This window comes from Rattus norvegicus, chromosome 1, assembly GCF_036323735.1.
Source record: "Rattus norvegicus strain BN/NHsdMcwi chromosome 1, GRCr8, whole genome shotgun sequence".
NCBI lineage: Eukaryota > Metazoa > Chordata > Mammalia > Rodentia > Muridae > Rattus > Rattus norvegicus.
In genome coordinates this window covers 185,386,618-185,401,569 of record NC_086019.1, presented here as the reverse complement: position 1 = coordinate 185,401,569, position 14,952 = coordinate 185,386,618, and the positions used below count along the sequence as shown (strand labels likewise).

The window sequence follows — 14,952 nt, the reverse complement described above, 5'->3', positions numbered from 1 at the left end:
GCTGACAGGAGCCTGATATAGCTGTCTCCTGAGAGGCTCTGCCAGAACATGACAAATACAGAGGCAGATGCTTGCAGCCAACCATTGGACTAAGCATCGTGTCCCCAACGCAGGAGTTAGAGAAAGGACTGAATGAGCTGAAGGGATTTGCAACACCATAGAAAGAAAAATAATATCAACCAACTAGATACCCCAGAGTTCCCAGGGACTAAACCACCAACCAAAGAGTACCATGGAGCTACCTATGGCTCCAGGCGCATATGTAGCAAGAGGATGGCTTTGTCAGGCATCAATAGGAGGAAAAGCCCTTGGTCCTGTGAAGGATTGAGGCCCCAGTGTAGGATAATGTCAGGGTTGGGAAGCAGGAGGGAGTGGGTGGGTGGGTTGGGGAGCATCCTCATAAGCAGGGGGAGGGGAGATGGGATAGGGGTGTTGCAGAGGGGAAACCAGGAAAGAGGATAACATTTGAAATGTAAATAAATAAATATCTAATTTTCAAAAAGATACATTTGAATTGTAGCAACAAGCATGGAGTAGATAAAGTAAGGCAGTGAAGACGTTACAGATACGTGAGCAAGCGCAGCTGGCTTCCAGCAGATGACAAAAGAAGGGTTTGTTTCCTTTGCTTTTGTGTTTGAGGAGGCTACATGTCTATCAGCAGAGACCTGTGTTACAGAAAGAACCAAGTCTGGTAGCCACTGGTGGAGGAAGAATCCCAGTAGAGGGGATGGCAGCTGCAGAATCCCTCAAGCTCCTGTGTCATTGCCCTATCCTGCCTGGGGGCCTCTCCTCTGTGAGTATTCAGGTCCTGTCTTGGAATTTCTGTCACTCAGGCCTTCCTAGCTTGTCTCCTCCAGTCAGCTCTTTAAAACAAGACCTGCTTCATGAGGCTTAGTGTGTGTGACACGTAACCAGTGACCAGTCACTCAGCAGATGCCACTTAAGTTCGGACACTGCTGTCTCCAGAAGAGAACTTGTGAGATGGGTATGCTTAGACACAACATCCCCATAGGGACACCTCTTCACCAGCTGGCAAAACAGCATTTCTGTCTGTCTGTCTGTCTGCTCTTTGGTGCTCGGATCATACACCATCACTTCCAGGAAGCCTTTGGCTTCCTCCAGCTAGATTCCATCTTCTTTCACTGGACTCTTGTTCTCCTGGTCTCGTATCATGGTGCGCCCTGACTTATGTATGCAAGTGTCAGGAACATCTCAAAACCCATCAACAAATGAGAATCCCAGGACCTGAGCTCTGTTCGTCACGGTGTCATTAGTGTTGAAATCAACCAAAGCTTGATGAAGGACACAATGGTCAATAATCACAGTTAATACTTGTTAGATAGGTTTCGTGTAAGAAATGCTTGGAGTACTTTAATTGTCCATTGAATCCTCACTACTCCCCTACCCAACAGTCAGTATGACTGAGCCCTCGGATGCACACAGAGCACTGTGCCAGACAGAGGCAACTGGTTGGTGTGGTCGGTGGACACATACTGGCAAGCAGTGGAGCAGAGATGCCAGCACAGTCTTCCCGGTTTCAGAGTCTGAGCTTTTGATTGCTGTTTAAAGCAATCAAATGGGCTAACCACGCCCACGTCTGTAGGTTAGCTTTCTGCATTTTCTGGTGCAGTATAATTCAAACTTATCAAATAAGATATTCGAGAATAAAATTGTTAATTTTGACTGTTTGTTACAATGAATACCATGGCATTTCGGTCCTGATGTATTCCAACTGGGAATGAATCATCCCATTATGCAATGTATCCACACTATGTGTGCTACCTACCCGCTACTCAGTAACTGCCTCAGTCATCAGATGGACTATCATGAAGTTATTATTTGAGTATTAAGTGCCTCCCACAGGTTCGGATGTTGAATGCTTGTGTTTGTTTGTTTGTTTGTTTGTTTGTTTGTTTGTTTTAATCTTGTGGCACTAATTTGAGAGGATCTGGAAGCTGTACAGGTGATGCCTAGATGCCAGAAGTAATTGCTTGGGGAAAATCCTGTTCCTGGACACTTCCTGTTTCCTTTCCTCCCCTACCTCCTCTTTCTCATCCTCCTCTTCTTACTCTCCCTCCATCTCTCTTTCTCCCTCCCTCTCTCCTTCCCTGTCTTCCAGCTCCTTTCGCCATGATGTAAGAAGTCCCTCTGCCCTACCCATGTTCTCATCACCATGCTGTTCTGCCCCAAGTACACGGGACAAATGACCTCTAAATCTGTTAGCCAAACTACCTCCCTCCTCTCTTAGTCTCATCTCTCCATACTTGTCACAGTAAATAGGAAAGGTAGATAATGCCCAGTTTCTCAGTACCTGTGTTTCAGTGACCCCTATCTTACTTAATCATAGCCCCAGACTGTAAGGGTAGTGGGGCTGGAGATTTGGAGATGCCGAGGAGAAGCTGTGAAGGGCTTCCTTAAATGAAAAACTTAAGGTGCAATAAGATGCTGAGGGGGGTGTGGAGGGGGCAGGGAGGAGAGAGAACACAGCTTACAAGTAGTTACAGTGGTGCATTGTTACAAATGTTGTTTCCGTGGTTATTGCTATCATCTCTAACTGTGTGTAATGTATATATCAAATTTTATTATATATTTGAGTACGAGACAAACCATAGTGTACACGTTCACACTACCTATGGTTTTAGGCATCTACTAGGTGTCTTGGAAAAGCCTGCCATTAAAGGGGCGACTGTAGTTTCTGTTTCCTTCTTGTTTTTAAGTTCATCACATACACCTCTTAAATCTGATTCCCTGTCCATCCATCTGTCTGTCTCTGTCTGTCTGCCTCTGTCTCTTATGCATTATCTATCTATCTATCTATCTATCTATCTATCTATCTATCTATCTATCTATCCATCCATCTATCTATCTATCTATCTTTTCATTCTTTTCTGAGGCTCCCAGCTCAACCAGGAGGCATAACATCAAAACTTCAATGTCCATTCATTTGATTCCAGCCTCAAAATAGATTCAGGACTCTTAGCCTGGCAGTGCACCCTGATGGCAGGGAAACAGTAGCAAGAAGCCATCTCCTCAGCAGTATTGATAAATACTGCCCCATTAAAGGTAGGACCGTGGAGTCTTGTCATAGACATCCTGTTATGTCTGTTAAAAACATAGATGAAGTCCCAGGGACTGTTTTCTCCAGGGGGTGGATATGCTCCCCTACTCTCAGCTCTGGGACATTATGTAAACTGGAGAAGCAGAGCCGATGCCCTGCTCTCTGTCTGGCATACATTCTCCATGCGTTGTTTACAGAAACAATGTAAGGTTGGAAGATTATTTTGGCTCACATTTCCAGTGGGTTTCATCTGTCATGGCAAAGGTGGCATGATGGCGAGCACAGCAGCAGGAGCCTGGGACAGCAGCTGTTCTTACTGCAGTAGGACCCAGAAGATGGGTATGGGACCAAAACTGGGATTGGGTGCCCACCAACAGCCCCTCACCATCCATTTCCACCTGCCAAGCTCACCTTCTAAAGACTCCATGGTCCAAAACCAATAGCACCAGCCAGGACTGAGTGTTCAAAGCATGATTCCTGGGGACCATTTCAAACTCAAACTCTAATGTCATGTCTTCACAATGGAATGGAAGGGACAAAATTCTGCAGGCAGAAGGTCTGTGTGATGTGCGTTCATAAGTGTGTGCATGTGAGTCGCAATCAGAGATCAGCTTGGGTGTCGTCCTGCAGGAGCCATCTACCATCTACCATTCTGAGTCACGGCCTCTCACTGGGCCTCCCCAGCACTGGCATTTACAAAAGTGTTACCATGTCTGACTTTTTATCTGGATGCTGGGGCTGAAACTCAGGTCTTCATGCCTGCATGGCAAGCACTTTACTGACTGGGCCATCTCCTCAGCCCCACAGATGTACGTTAAAGAAGTGCCCTGCCTCATGTAAACCTCAAAATAGATAGAGAAATACTCCTGAGCCCCCTCCTGTAGGTCTCTGATTCCTTAACAAAACGACTTTTCTGAGATTTTTACACTGACATCTTGGCTGCAGTTATGCACAAAGCAGATCGAAGTGACTGTCAGTGTGTATGTGGCAGCAGTGGCAGAGAGGGTGGGTGTGGGTGGGTGGGTGGGGGAGGGTGGCTTTGGTTTATTCCCCAATAGTGGGAATAACAAGAAAGCCTTGTAGCTTAATATACTTCTTCCTTTAAATGTCTACCATCCCTGTTCTTGGGGGAAGCGTGGCTCTTCCGAAGCCTGGCTGCCTTGTGAGCACTGCACATTGCAACACCTATCACTGCGTTTGCTCTGAGTTTTCTTTTTGCTCCCCCCCCAATCATTAACACATCAAAGGATCCTAAGAAACCCAGAGCCATCAGTGCACTCAGTTAAGTTGGATGTTCTACAAATTCCAGCCATGTTCTCATGATGTCAGTCATGTCCTGCTGTCTCCCCTCAGAGAATCTGAAAATGCCACTATGTCACAGAAATCTACCATCATTTTAACTGTGGTTCCATCCCTTGTGGTCACGTGAAGGAGGACATCCTCAGTTTGATACCAATATTTTTTCAACCTATTAGCATCTCCTAATATTCCCAGATTAAGGCAGAGGGTGCTGTAGGCACAGAACATTCCAGCATGCTCTTTGGTGAAAACTCAATAACACAGCTTTGTTCTCAGCCTGTCTGTTTGGAGATTACCTTCAGATTTGACACTGTTTTCCATTTTGGAAATTTAAATGAAGTTTCCTTGTAAATATATGTATTTGAAGTGTATTTGCATAGAATGCATTGGCTTTCCAGATGGACAACATCATTGGAGGGATTCACAAAATGGGGACTTGTCGTTTCTTCTCAAAAGAGAAGCTATGTGACGAAAAGGTGAGCCGTGTAGGATTTCCCTCGTCACTTTCGAGCTGCATTGCCCACAGTGTGCTATTTACTCCAAAATAGGAACGAAAAATAGAAGCCATTTTCTTTATGAAAGAGCATAATTTTGGTTACTGTAGAGAATTTTGTTCATGTGTACAATAAATATGATTATATCTACTCCCTATTTTTCTCCTCCAATGCCCTCCATAAACTCCCTAACATGCAAGATTATATAATTTTAAAATTTAAGCTTATTTTTAATTGGTGCATAAAATATTTTAAAATATTAGATGACAGCATGATTTGGATCTAGAACACGTTGCTCATGGGTGTGTGTTTAAAGGTTGATGCTTCTGGAAGTGATGGAACCTTTAAGGGGTGGGGGATTCTACAGGGTCCAGGGGCCCCTGAGCTGGAACTGGCCTGAAAGCTTCCCACTGAGGACTAGCTTTCCTGATACCAGAAGGCACCAAGCAAGGTTCCAAAGGAGGGAAGCAACTGAGAGTCCTATCTAGCAATGATGGCTATGAACTTCATCAAGGACCAGCAAGCCAAGGGTGCAGCAGTGGCACGCATACCTCGGTGGTAACCAGTGGTTCTTTAATTGGACTTAAAACTCACTCAACAGGAGGGAGATCAGGCCTGCTACTGAAAACCTAGCGAAGAGATGGATTGTGGACAAGAACCTAATAGCTGCCTCAGCACAGTCTCCAACTCTGTTATGAACATTGGTCCCTATACAAACAGTTAGGTGTTATTTCCCCTCCTCAGGGAAGCTTCTCTTTGGAGCAGACCTTCAGAGACCAATCCAGAAAACCTCAACCATCCAGTCACAGTAAATACATCTCTATAACACTCTTGCATCTGAAGCTCAGGAGATTGTAAGAATGTGGAGTTAACTGTGAGATTATGTCTCCTGACAACATCAGGAAGCTACGCCCATGAAGTCTCACCAGCACGACTGCCTAACCATGACATGAACAAGGACAACAGCAGTAGACACGATGACATGGATTGGGGAAAGGTCAGGAAGCTTCAGTCCTACATAAAGAACTATAGACAATTAAAGAACGCTGAGAAATGGTCTTTCCCAGGGAAGAGCATACTAATTTGTTATCCAATACCAAATGATGGGTCATGAAAACATACATAAAATTAATATTGTACAGACTGACTAGTTTATATTTATGTAATACACACATATCTGTGTGTGTACATATATATGTGTGTAACAACAAATAATAAGAGAGGAAGCCATGAACTTAAAAGATAGCAAGGGGTGCATATGACAGTGTCTGGGGGGGGAAGAAAGAAGAATGGGAAACAATGAAATTATAGCATAATCTCCAAGTATGAAAGAAATATTTTTTTAAAAAAGACGTTGGATTCTGTGGATGGTGTTAGGTCCCTGGCATGTGTCCTTGGAGAGAATAGTAGGAATGTAGACCCATTCTCTCTGCCTCCTATGTTCCCAGTAGGTTAGGGCTTCCCCCTCCTACTCACCATGGTAATACTGTCTTGGCACATACTGTAAATCCTTACAGTATGGTGTAATGGAGCAATGGTGAGCTGAAACCTTTAAGACTATGAGCCCAAATAAACATTTTCCTTTCTAAAGTTGCTTGTCTCTGGTATTTTGTTACAGCAACCAAAGCCTAATATAAGGGATTAATTACCACCTGATATCTCAACACACAGATAAAGTGTGCCACACATATGTCAGGTTAAATAAATCTATCTCCTCAAACATTTATTAGTTCTTTATAGTGGAGCATTCAGAACTCACCTAGGACTTTTGTAATTGTTGAGTGCATTGGTATTACCTTTATTTACTCTATGATACCCTAGCTCACCAGAACCTTGTGCTCCTGTCTGTAACTTAGTACTCATTGATCAAGCCTCTCTCTTCTACCCTTGCTTGGCTCAGTCTCAGCTAAACATCCTTCCTATCTCAAATGAGATCACTGAAACACAAATATTAACCAATGACAGTAGAGGCTGTGCACTATAATGACTGAAGTCTAAAAAATGCTGGCATCGCCCCTCCAAAATGGGAGCACTGCCATGAATTGGGAGATAGTAGAGGATGCCCCTCCAGACTCTACCTAGAGTGGAGATAGGAGCTGAGCAAAAACCATTGTCAGAGCCTCTGGCTGGAAGTTAGAGAAGGCACAACAACTAACGTGCACATAGGAAACCTTACGTGATGTCAAAGCCCCCACAACCAAACCAGCACATCTGGCCATGTCTCCTGGGAGAATGTGCTCACGCAGAGCCCTCCACTCCCCACCCTGTCCCATTATCCCACAGAGAAAGCCCTGGGGAGTAGAGCATTGGACCAACAGCCCAGCTGTGTAGCCTGACAGGCAGCAATTACCTCTGAAATGCTAAGTTATTTCCACTCACTGGTGGCTTTTACCCACCTTGTCAAACTGCTCATGGACTACAAAGCTCCGAAGCCCATCAGCTCAGCCCATTAGGAGGAACAAGTGGCAGCAGAGACAGCCCACAGCAGCCTGGCACTCAGCCTGGCCAATGGTGGGCGTTTGACAAATAAATGGATTAACCCACCTCAGAGTTAGCTCTGGGGGAAATGGTGGGTGCCACAGACTTAGCTTGGCTGCATGACCTTTTCAACCCCTCTGGCCTGACTCACAGCCTGTGAGCGCCTGCTTATCTATCTCCCTTTTCCTTGCCCACTGGCTGTGAGCCATCACACAGAGAGCTGGTCTCCCCTCCAAGTCCTCCAGCAGATCCGGATCAATAGGGAGCTGTGTGCTTCCGCCCCTCCACACCCACTCTGTCATTCAGTCATTCAGAAATGATTCATGGAGGGCTAACCAAGGGAAGAACGCTATTCAACGCTGCTGAGCACGGGATGCAGAGAACATTAACAATACCTCAGGAAATGGCACCTCTTGGCATTGACTGTGCACCAGAATGGAGAGGGGCTCTTGGGATGTACCTCCCAATCTATGCAAGTAAGTGCTTCTTTAGAGTTGCCCGTGGAGAACATCACAGCACCTCACCTCTGGTGGGCATCTGCCCCACCCCTTCCCTAGTAGTAAAATAGATGCTTTCAGGGAGATGGCAGGGATAACACTTGAAATTTTAAAATGGGTACAGCTCCTAACAGAGACACCCCTCAACCCTGCCTCCACCCCCACCCCACCCCCACTGCTGGCTACAGAGATTCCATACTGGGGGTTAGTCCATGTAGTCAGTGGTTCTTTGGAAGATTGATAGATTTCAAGGTGACTGGGGAAGCCATATTCTCAAGGCAAAAGCTTGGTGAGGAGTGGTTCTGCAACCAAGGTGGGAACAGAATATTTCACAGAAGCCAGAATATCAATCATTCACTGTAAGACATTCTAATCTCAGAAAATTAAAACAAAAACAAAATAGCTATGCTTCTTACCTCCTCTAGTAAGTGTTTTGTTTTGGTTTTTCTAGTTTAACTCCATAAACAGTATTATCAGTGTATGTTCAGTGAAAAATCTCAGGGCCTGTCATGGTTTTCTTTACTTCTTTACAACCTCAGGCAAAGATCTCTGGGGGGAAATCTCACTCTTCGTTCCCAGATCATTCAGTTCTTCAAAGCTTCAAAGAGAAGTGAGACCAGCTCTTTCCCCTCAAACCTTCCCTGAGCACCAACAGCTCTCCTGGCCCATTCAGTGACTGAGAAGAATGATACACAAGCTGGAACTAACAAATACCTCCAGCATGCTGTGAGGCTGACAGTTGGGGAATTTCCAGACTCAATGACTTCATTTAATCAGAATGTGTCACACACACCCCTGGACCGATGGAAAAAAAAAACACCTTAAAAAAATGTGTCCACAAAGATACTGCACAGGAGACCACACGTGGGGGCAGGGGTCACAGATCACCGGCACACATAGTAAGCATGGGCTGGTCTGTTTCATGTGTGGTTCAGTTTGTTATGAGATGGCAAAGCCTTCTGTGTTCTCTTCTTGCAGAAGGCCCCCGTCTCCTGCCTGTGGACTTCCTCCTAAGGCTTGCTGTGCCAGAGTTTGGCTTTGCTGTTACATATGAGTCACTGATTTACATGAGCTCGATACTGTGGTAGATCTCATCCTGTGCTTTTCCCTCTCTGTCTTTTCTCTCTGAGGAAAATCCTGTCTCTGCTTGTCTTATACAGTCCCAAGAAGTCACTGACACGAAGCAAAAAAGTAGGCAGAGATAAGAGATGGCGTCTAAAATTAATAACAAGTTCATCTATCAACATTCGGACACTAGTGCAGAGTCGATTATCATGTATTAACTTGTTCCAGTTGGCATTTTAATGCGTTCAGAAAAGATTCCCTTCCTCTCCATATGTACACCCTGCCAACCCACAGGGCTAGCAGAGTTGAGACACACGAAACAGAACTCACCTTCCTCTTGAACCCTAAAGACTCCTGGACATGATAACGTTTATATTTCTCTATAAATGACAAACATTTTGAATAGGCTGGATCAGAGGCGAACTTCCATAAAGCCACAGTATCTTATGTGAAATCGTATGCTTTCAGGAAGACGGCATGAGTATGCTGAGTGTTTCCACAGAAGGTGTCCTCCATGGTTTTTGTATGATGTAAAAGACCAGGTCAGGCATTGTTCTTATTTTTAAAGGTGGATAGTCAGAAATATGAGGTGAAATTCTATCAATGCAAAGTTAAGAAACAGAAGATGATGGGGAGGAGGGGAGAGCAAGAAGCAAGGGAGGGAGAAGTGGAGGAGAAAGAATACAGAAAGGAAGTAAGAAAAGGCGATGGGCTGAGGAAGTAGCTCGGTCCACAAAGCACTTGCAGTGCACACAAGCATGAGGGTCCTCAGTTCAGGCCCCCAAAACTCACATAAAACCCAAAACCCAGTAGCGAGTGCCTATAGCCTCTCTGCTGGGGAGGCATTTCCCTGGAGCTTGCTGGTCATTCCCTAGTGCAATCATTGAGTGTCAGGTTCCGTGAGAGACCCTGTTTCAAAACACAAGGAGAACAACTCAACTTCTACCTTCAATGCATGGACTCACACATATACATGCACCCACAGACATGCACACGCATATCACACACACACACACACTCACACACACACATACACACACACACATGTAAAGAGGGAAGTGTGAAGTTATTTCTTTAGCGATACATTCTTTGATCACATTTGGCAGTGGCAGCAGGTACTGCTGTAACAGTTGTGTTAGCAGTAGTATTAATGGCAATAACAGGAGTGTTGGCAGCAGAACAGCAGCAATTGTGGCAACAGTAGTGACATCATTGGCTTATCTACCAAAGCTCCCCCTATGGCACTTTCATATACAATGCTCCATGCATTCTTCAAACCCAAGACAAATTATTATGGGCTTCATCCCGTGAGAAGGCAGCTGAGACATCATCTTTTCCCAACTCTCTCAGCATCTGAAGAGGTCATCTCCGGTCTCTGACACAGTGGGTTCCACCCTGGGACCCTCATCAACTTTGTATCCCTTCTCCTTTTCTTCCAAGCAGCTAGTGGCTCCCATCCGGCACATATGCTGCATCTGGGAGGAAATTTGAAGAGGGGAACTCAGGCCAGACACACAGGTGAGGTGTGATCACAGAGGAGTCTCAGAGGGATTCCTCTGCAGAGAGCTGGGTTCTCTGAGGGTGATTTGGCTTCGTGGTTCCCAAGAAGAGATTAGGACCCAGGAACAAAGATGAGGGCTCTGTCGGCTTGTCCTCTTTGCCGATGGTGTCTGTCTGGCTGTATCAACTCTGCCTTCATAGAGGAGGAATCTCACCTGTAGCTTGATGATGATGATTCTGATTTTCCCATTGACTATCAGCATTTAGACCATCTGGCCTAAGAAGTGCTTCAAAATGGGTAGCGTATCGTGGACTCCATTGCCTTCCTAGGCTCCACCCTGGGAAACCGAGGCCACAACAGTGGGCAGAAAGCTGGCTCCTTGAACACCAAGCGTAAAGGATCCCAGGAATTACTGCACATTACTCAGGTGATGATAAATGATAAATGATAAAACAGAAACTGTGCCCAAGTAGGGGAGTATATTACCTTTGTGGAATCAGCAATTCCTATGTGAAATACTTGACCCTGGAAGGTGCTGGTTTGCAGCCCCCCACCCCCACCCCAAAACACAAAACACACAGTCCTTTCCTGAGTGCCGTAGACTTCCCAGCCTTCCTGGGAAACTGATAGGTATCATAGTTATGACCAGTCCTCCAGGCTAATCTTTCCTTTAGAAATATCAAGAAGGAAAGGGTAGAGGGGGAGGGGGAGAGGGAGAGAAAGAAGTGGAGCTGTCAGTGTGCTTCATGTTAAATAAAACCTACCAAGATTCAGCTGAGAATTTTAGCAGAATCCAAATGTGCTAGGAGAGAGAGAGAAGAGGAAAAAAAAAAGGCATGGCTCCCATCTCCAAGGTTCACAGCTAAGCTGGCTTAGTATCACACATGCCAAGGTTAAAAATAAAAAGCAGTCATCCCTGAATGACACAGGCTCCAGAAAGGAAGCCTGAGGTATGCTGTTTGGTGGAGGAGGGAGAAACAGGAAAAAGAGCCTGGGCTCAGCATAGAGGTGTTTATGGGAGGAAGCATCACCTAAAAGATAGATGCTCAGAATTTTGCTATTTTGCACTTAAAAAGCACTTCACAGTGGGAAAAGGTTTCATAACAATCTTCTTATTTTCCATCGAGGAAACCCTGGCATGCCATGAACGTGGCTGAGGATGACCTCGACCATCGAGCACTAGTGTTCGATGCTTCTGCAGCCTATACCCTGGGGCCTGGTTCAAACAGTGTTTGCACATAACGGAATGGAACACCTATGGGTCACAGTCCAGAAAGCATGGCGGACCATCAGCATTGGCGTGAAGCCACACCTGACTGTGTGCCAGCAGTTCCATGCTTGGCTCTACTACAAAACTGTGTCTGCCCCTTGAGGACAAGCACATGTCCCATCCCTTGCTCCTGCTGGCCAGGGCTAGCTGAGGAAGGTGACAAGGCATTCCTGTTGATCCCACTTTCTTTGGAAGCCCAGAACTCTCTGTTATGACTCCATCGGGGTCATCTTTCCAATAAAATTATCCTTTATCCAGTATGCTTATGACTCTAGTGAGTAAAGGGTCTCCATATATATATATATATATATATATATATATATATATATATATATATATATATATATATATATAAAGAAATAACCTCAGGAACTGTGGCAGCCACCACAGCATCCTCCAGAATTGCATTACTGTTCAGAACAGTCTAGAATGTCTTCAGGTAGATTCCGTGACATCTCTGAGGCTCACACACTATACTCTAGCCCCAGAGGTGCCCTGACTCAGTCCCTCTGTGGACCTATCCTGTACTTCTGCACCACACACACGGTGTGAAGGCCAATGGGCACCAGAGGCACTGGAGAGTGAAGGCTGCTACCCCAGCGAAGCCTCATTGTAGGTCCAGGCACCACCCTTTGGAGGAGGGAGGGACTCTAACTGGCAGAAGTCCAAGGGGAGAGTGGGCATTCTAGGCATGCCTGACTACTCCTAGGGTCCTACCTAGTCTTCACGTGAAGTGCTCACCTATCTTCCAAAACCCTCCAGTTGGCTACTACTTTAAAAGCACTTCCAACGGTCATTTTTACATCTTTCAAACACTTTGAAAAAGACTGGGCAGGCAAACAGGGCAAGAACTATTTTCCTGCCCCTTGTGATTAATGGTGAAAGAAATGCTGGAAGAGTTTGAGGAACTTGTTCAATAAAAGTGTCAGAGACAGGACTAAAATCGAAGGTTCCTTTCTTTGCTCCAAACTCACTAACTCGGGATTAGAACTGCTGAGGAGTGAGCCCCAGAATGGTAGAGAATATCTGCCACTGAGACCGGCATTCTCCTCACTGCAAGAACTCAGGACACGCTCTCATTTTGCCCTAAGTATGAGAACCTATCCAGATGGAAATCACCACAGAGGACCTTTGTAGTGATTTCCCTTTCTCAACGCCAGGTGCCACACATGCCGGGGAAAATCAACTAAGGGGTAGGAGTAGGGCTGTGGTCAGCCAGTCTTTTGCCTTAGGCAACAGCCCCATCCACCCTAAAAACTGGACAAAGAAGGCAGCCCTCCAACCAGCACCTAGTTTTGACTGGAAATGTCCCCTACATTCCAGGGACCCTGGGGACAAAAGGGAATGCCCTTTCCCTTTGCCATTCAAAGAACCCCGTCAAGAGCCAATCTCTGAGAAGTTCTGGGTGGACCCTCTATAGTAAGCAGCCCATATCCCACTTGCCGGCTTAAGAAAGGCAAGGAATGGCTCCAAGGATGGAGCGAATCCAAAGCTCAGAGTGGAGCTGTCGCGACCCTCTTACCTGTACCAGTCCAGCCCTCGGCCGTAATTCCTGTCGAAGAAGTGGGGCTCGGTGCCCAGGGCTCGAACGTCCGGGTGCACTCGGATAAACTCCAGCACTGCTCGGGTACCACCTTTCTTAACGCCCACAATGAGGGCTTGGGGCAGCCGTTTGGTGCCTGGCTTCGGGGAGCCAGAGTGGTTGGATCCGGAGAGGCGCGGTGCTGGCGCGGCAGCGGCGGGCGCGCTGGGAGCGCTGGGCTCACTGGGCGTCGGCCCCGGGGGATCACACGGGCGGGACTTCGCCAGAAGTTTCTGGCCGCTTGCGCTGGGGCCGCGGAGGCAGCGCGGCGCGCCGAGCAGGCGGCTCTGGCCCAGACCGTCGCAGCAGCACAGGAAGCTGTAACACAGGTAAGTGCAGGACAAGGACAGTGTGAAGGCGAAGAGCAGCCTGCGCGCTCTCCGCGGCTGAGGTGGCCCCGCGCGGCCCAGGACCCTATAGGCCATAGCTCCATGGGCCCGCGCCGGGGGTCATGGTTTCCGAGGTGGCACCTGCGGCGGAGCTGCTGCGTGGCTCTGCGATTGCCTAGAGGGCTCGCGTGGCGCTGTCCCCACCGTGTGGACTAGGCGTAAGGGATATCATCCTCTTCGGGGACAGCTGGCTTGGGTGAGCACCATGCCCGGGGGTCCCGGGTATGGTGGCTCCTTGGGGACCAGGTGGCTGCATTCCCATCATCTCCCGGTGCTAGGCGATGGGGGCTCCGGACAGCGGGGAGGCTCCCGGCACTCCGACTCTCACGCGTGTCGGGTTCGGAGCGCGCCCAGCGCCCGAAGCCCCATTCCGGATGCTCCGAGCGCCTTTCAGGGGACGCTCAGTGGCCGCGCGGCTGTGCGGGCGGGAGGATGCGCGGACCGGACGGTGGCGCTGGCGCCGGCCGCGTTCCGGCTCCTCGGGAAATGCCGAGTGGAGCGCGCTACCGGCTCTATTTAAGGAGCCGCCTGACGTCAGCTGCGCGGGTCCCCCGAGCCCGCGCCGCGCCCGGGGACCTGGCCCGCCCCTTGCACCCTGACTCTCTTATTCCTCTCAGGTACAACACCGCCCCTGGTCCTCCCCATGCGGACTGCTCCCTACGGAGCCAGCTCCTTGGCCAGCTTGGGGCGGTGAGGGGAGAGTGGGCAGGAACATCGTGTACCTCTCCTGCGGGAGATTCGACACCCCAATCAGTCTGGCCTCTGGACACCTGAGTCGAGATTACGCCAACACCCACCCTAGACATAAACCCAGGTGCTGATGCAAGCACCCAACCCTGATACTTGGTTCCACTACACTTACCCACTCATGCACTAGTAAGGGAGCAGGCTCACTCTAATCCGGACACTCCCTCAACACCCCGCAGAGGGTGGAGAGGAGAATACCCCTAACCCGAGGATAGGAACAAAACAAGGACACACCCCACCCCAGCCGTCTCGCCGAACCAATACACACGGCCTGGAATCTGACATCGTACAGTGTGCGCACACTCCTGGGACCCTGGCGCACAGTGTAAAATGGATGGGTGGAGGAACGAAGAGAGAGTGAGATTCCGTGACTAGTTACCGAGACCCCTAGCACCCGCGCGCTGACTCACACCCAGACGACTCGCTCTGTCTCGCACTCATGGAGCACAAACCTCCACCCAATTCGCACACCACCTCATCACCCTCCCGAACCCCCCTACTGGGCCCGGAAATCAAGCTAGCCTCACTTATTCATCTCTTGGCAGCCGCCCCCTAGCGGTGGCCTGCTCCCC

The 14,952-nt window shown here is 48.0% G+C and overlaps 1 protein-coding gene across 5 annotated transcripts in view; it reads right to left on the bottom strand.

The window, feature by feature from the left end:
- The window catches only part of Hs3st2 (heparan sulfate-glucosamine 3-sulfotransferase 2), a 121,256-nt gene extending 107,131 nt beyond the window's left edge, over positions 1 to 14,125 (bottom strand). For 2 of the 5 annotated variants that reach the window (XM_063285968.1, XM_063285971.1), the window contains exon 1: positions 13,185 to 14,124. In XM_063285968.1, the coding sequence (XP_063142038.1) occupies positions 13,185 to 13,669 (485 nt within the window). In that variant the 5' untranslated portion in view covers positions 13,670 to 14,124. Of the gene's footprint in view, positions 1 to 7,985; positions 10,367 to 10,606; positions 10,771 to 13,184 lie in introns of those variants that run through there. The other 3 variants (XM_063285959.1, XM_063285964.1, NM_181370.3) reach the window with 3 other exon arrangements.
- Between the last annotated feature and the right edge of the window lie 827 nt (positions 14,126 to 14,952).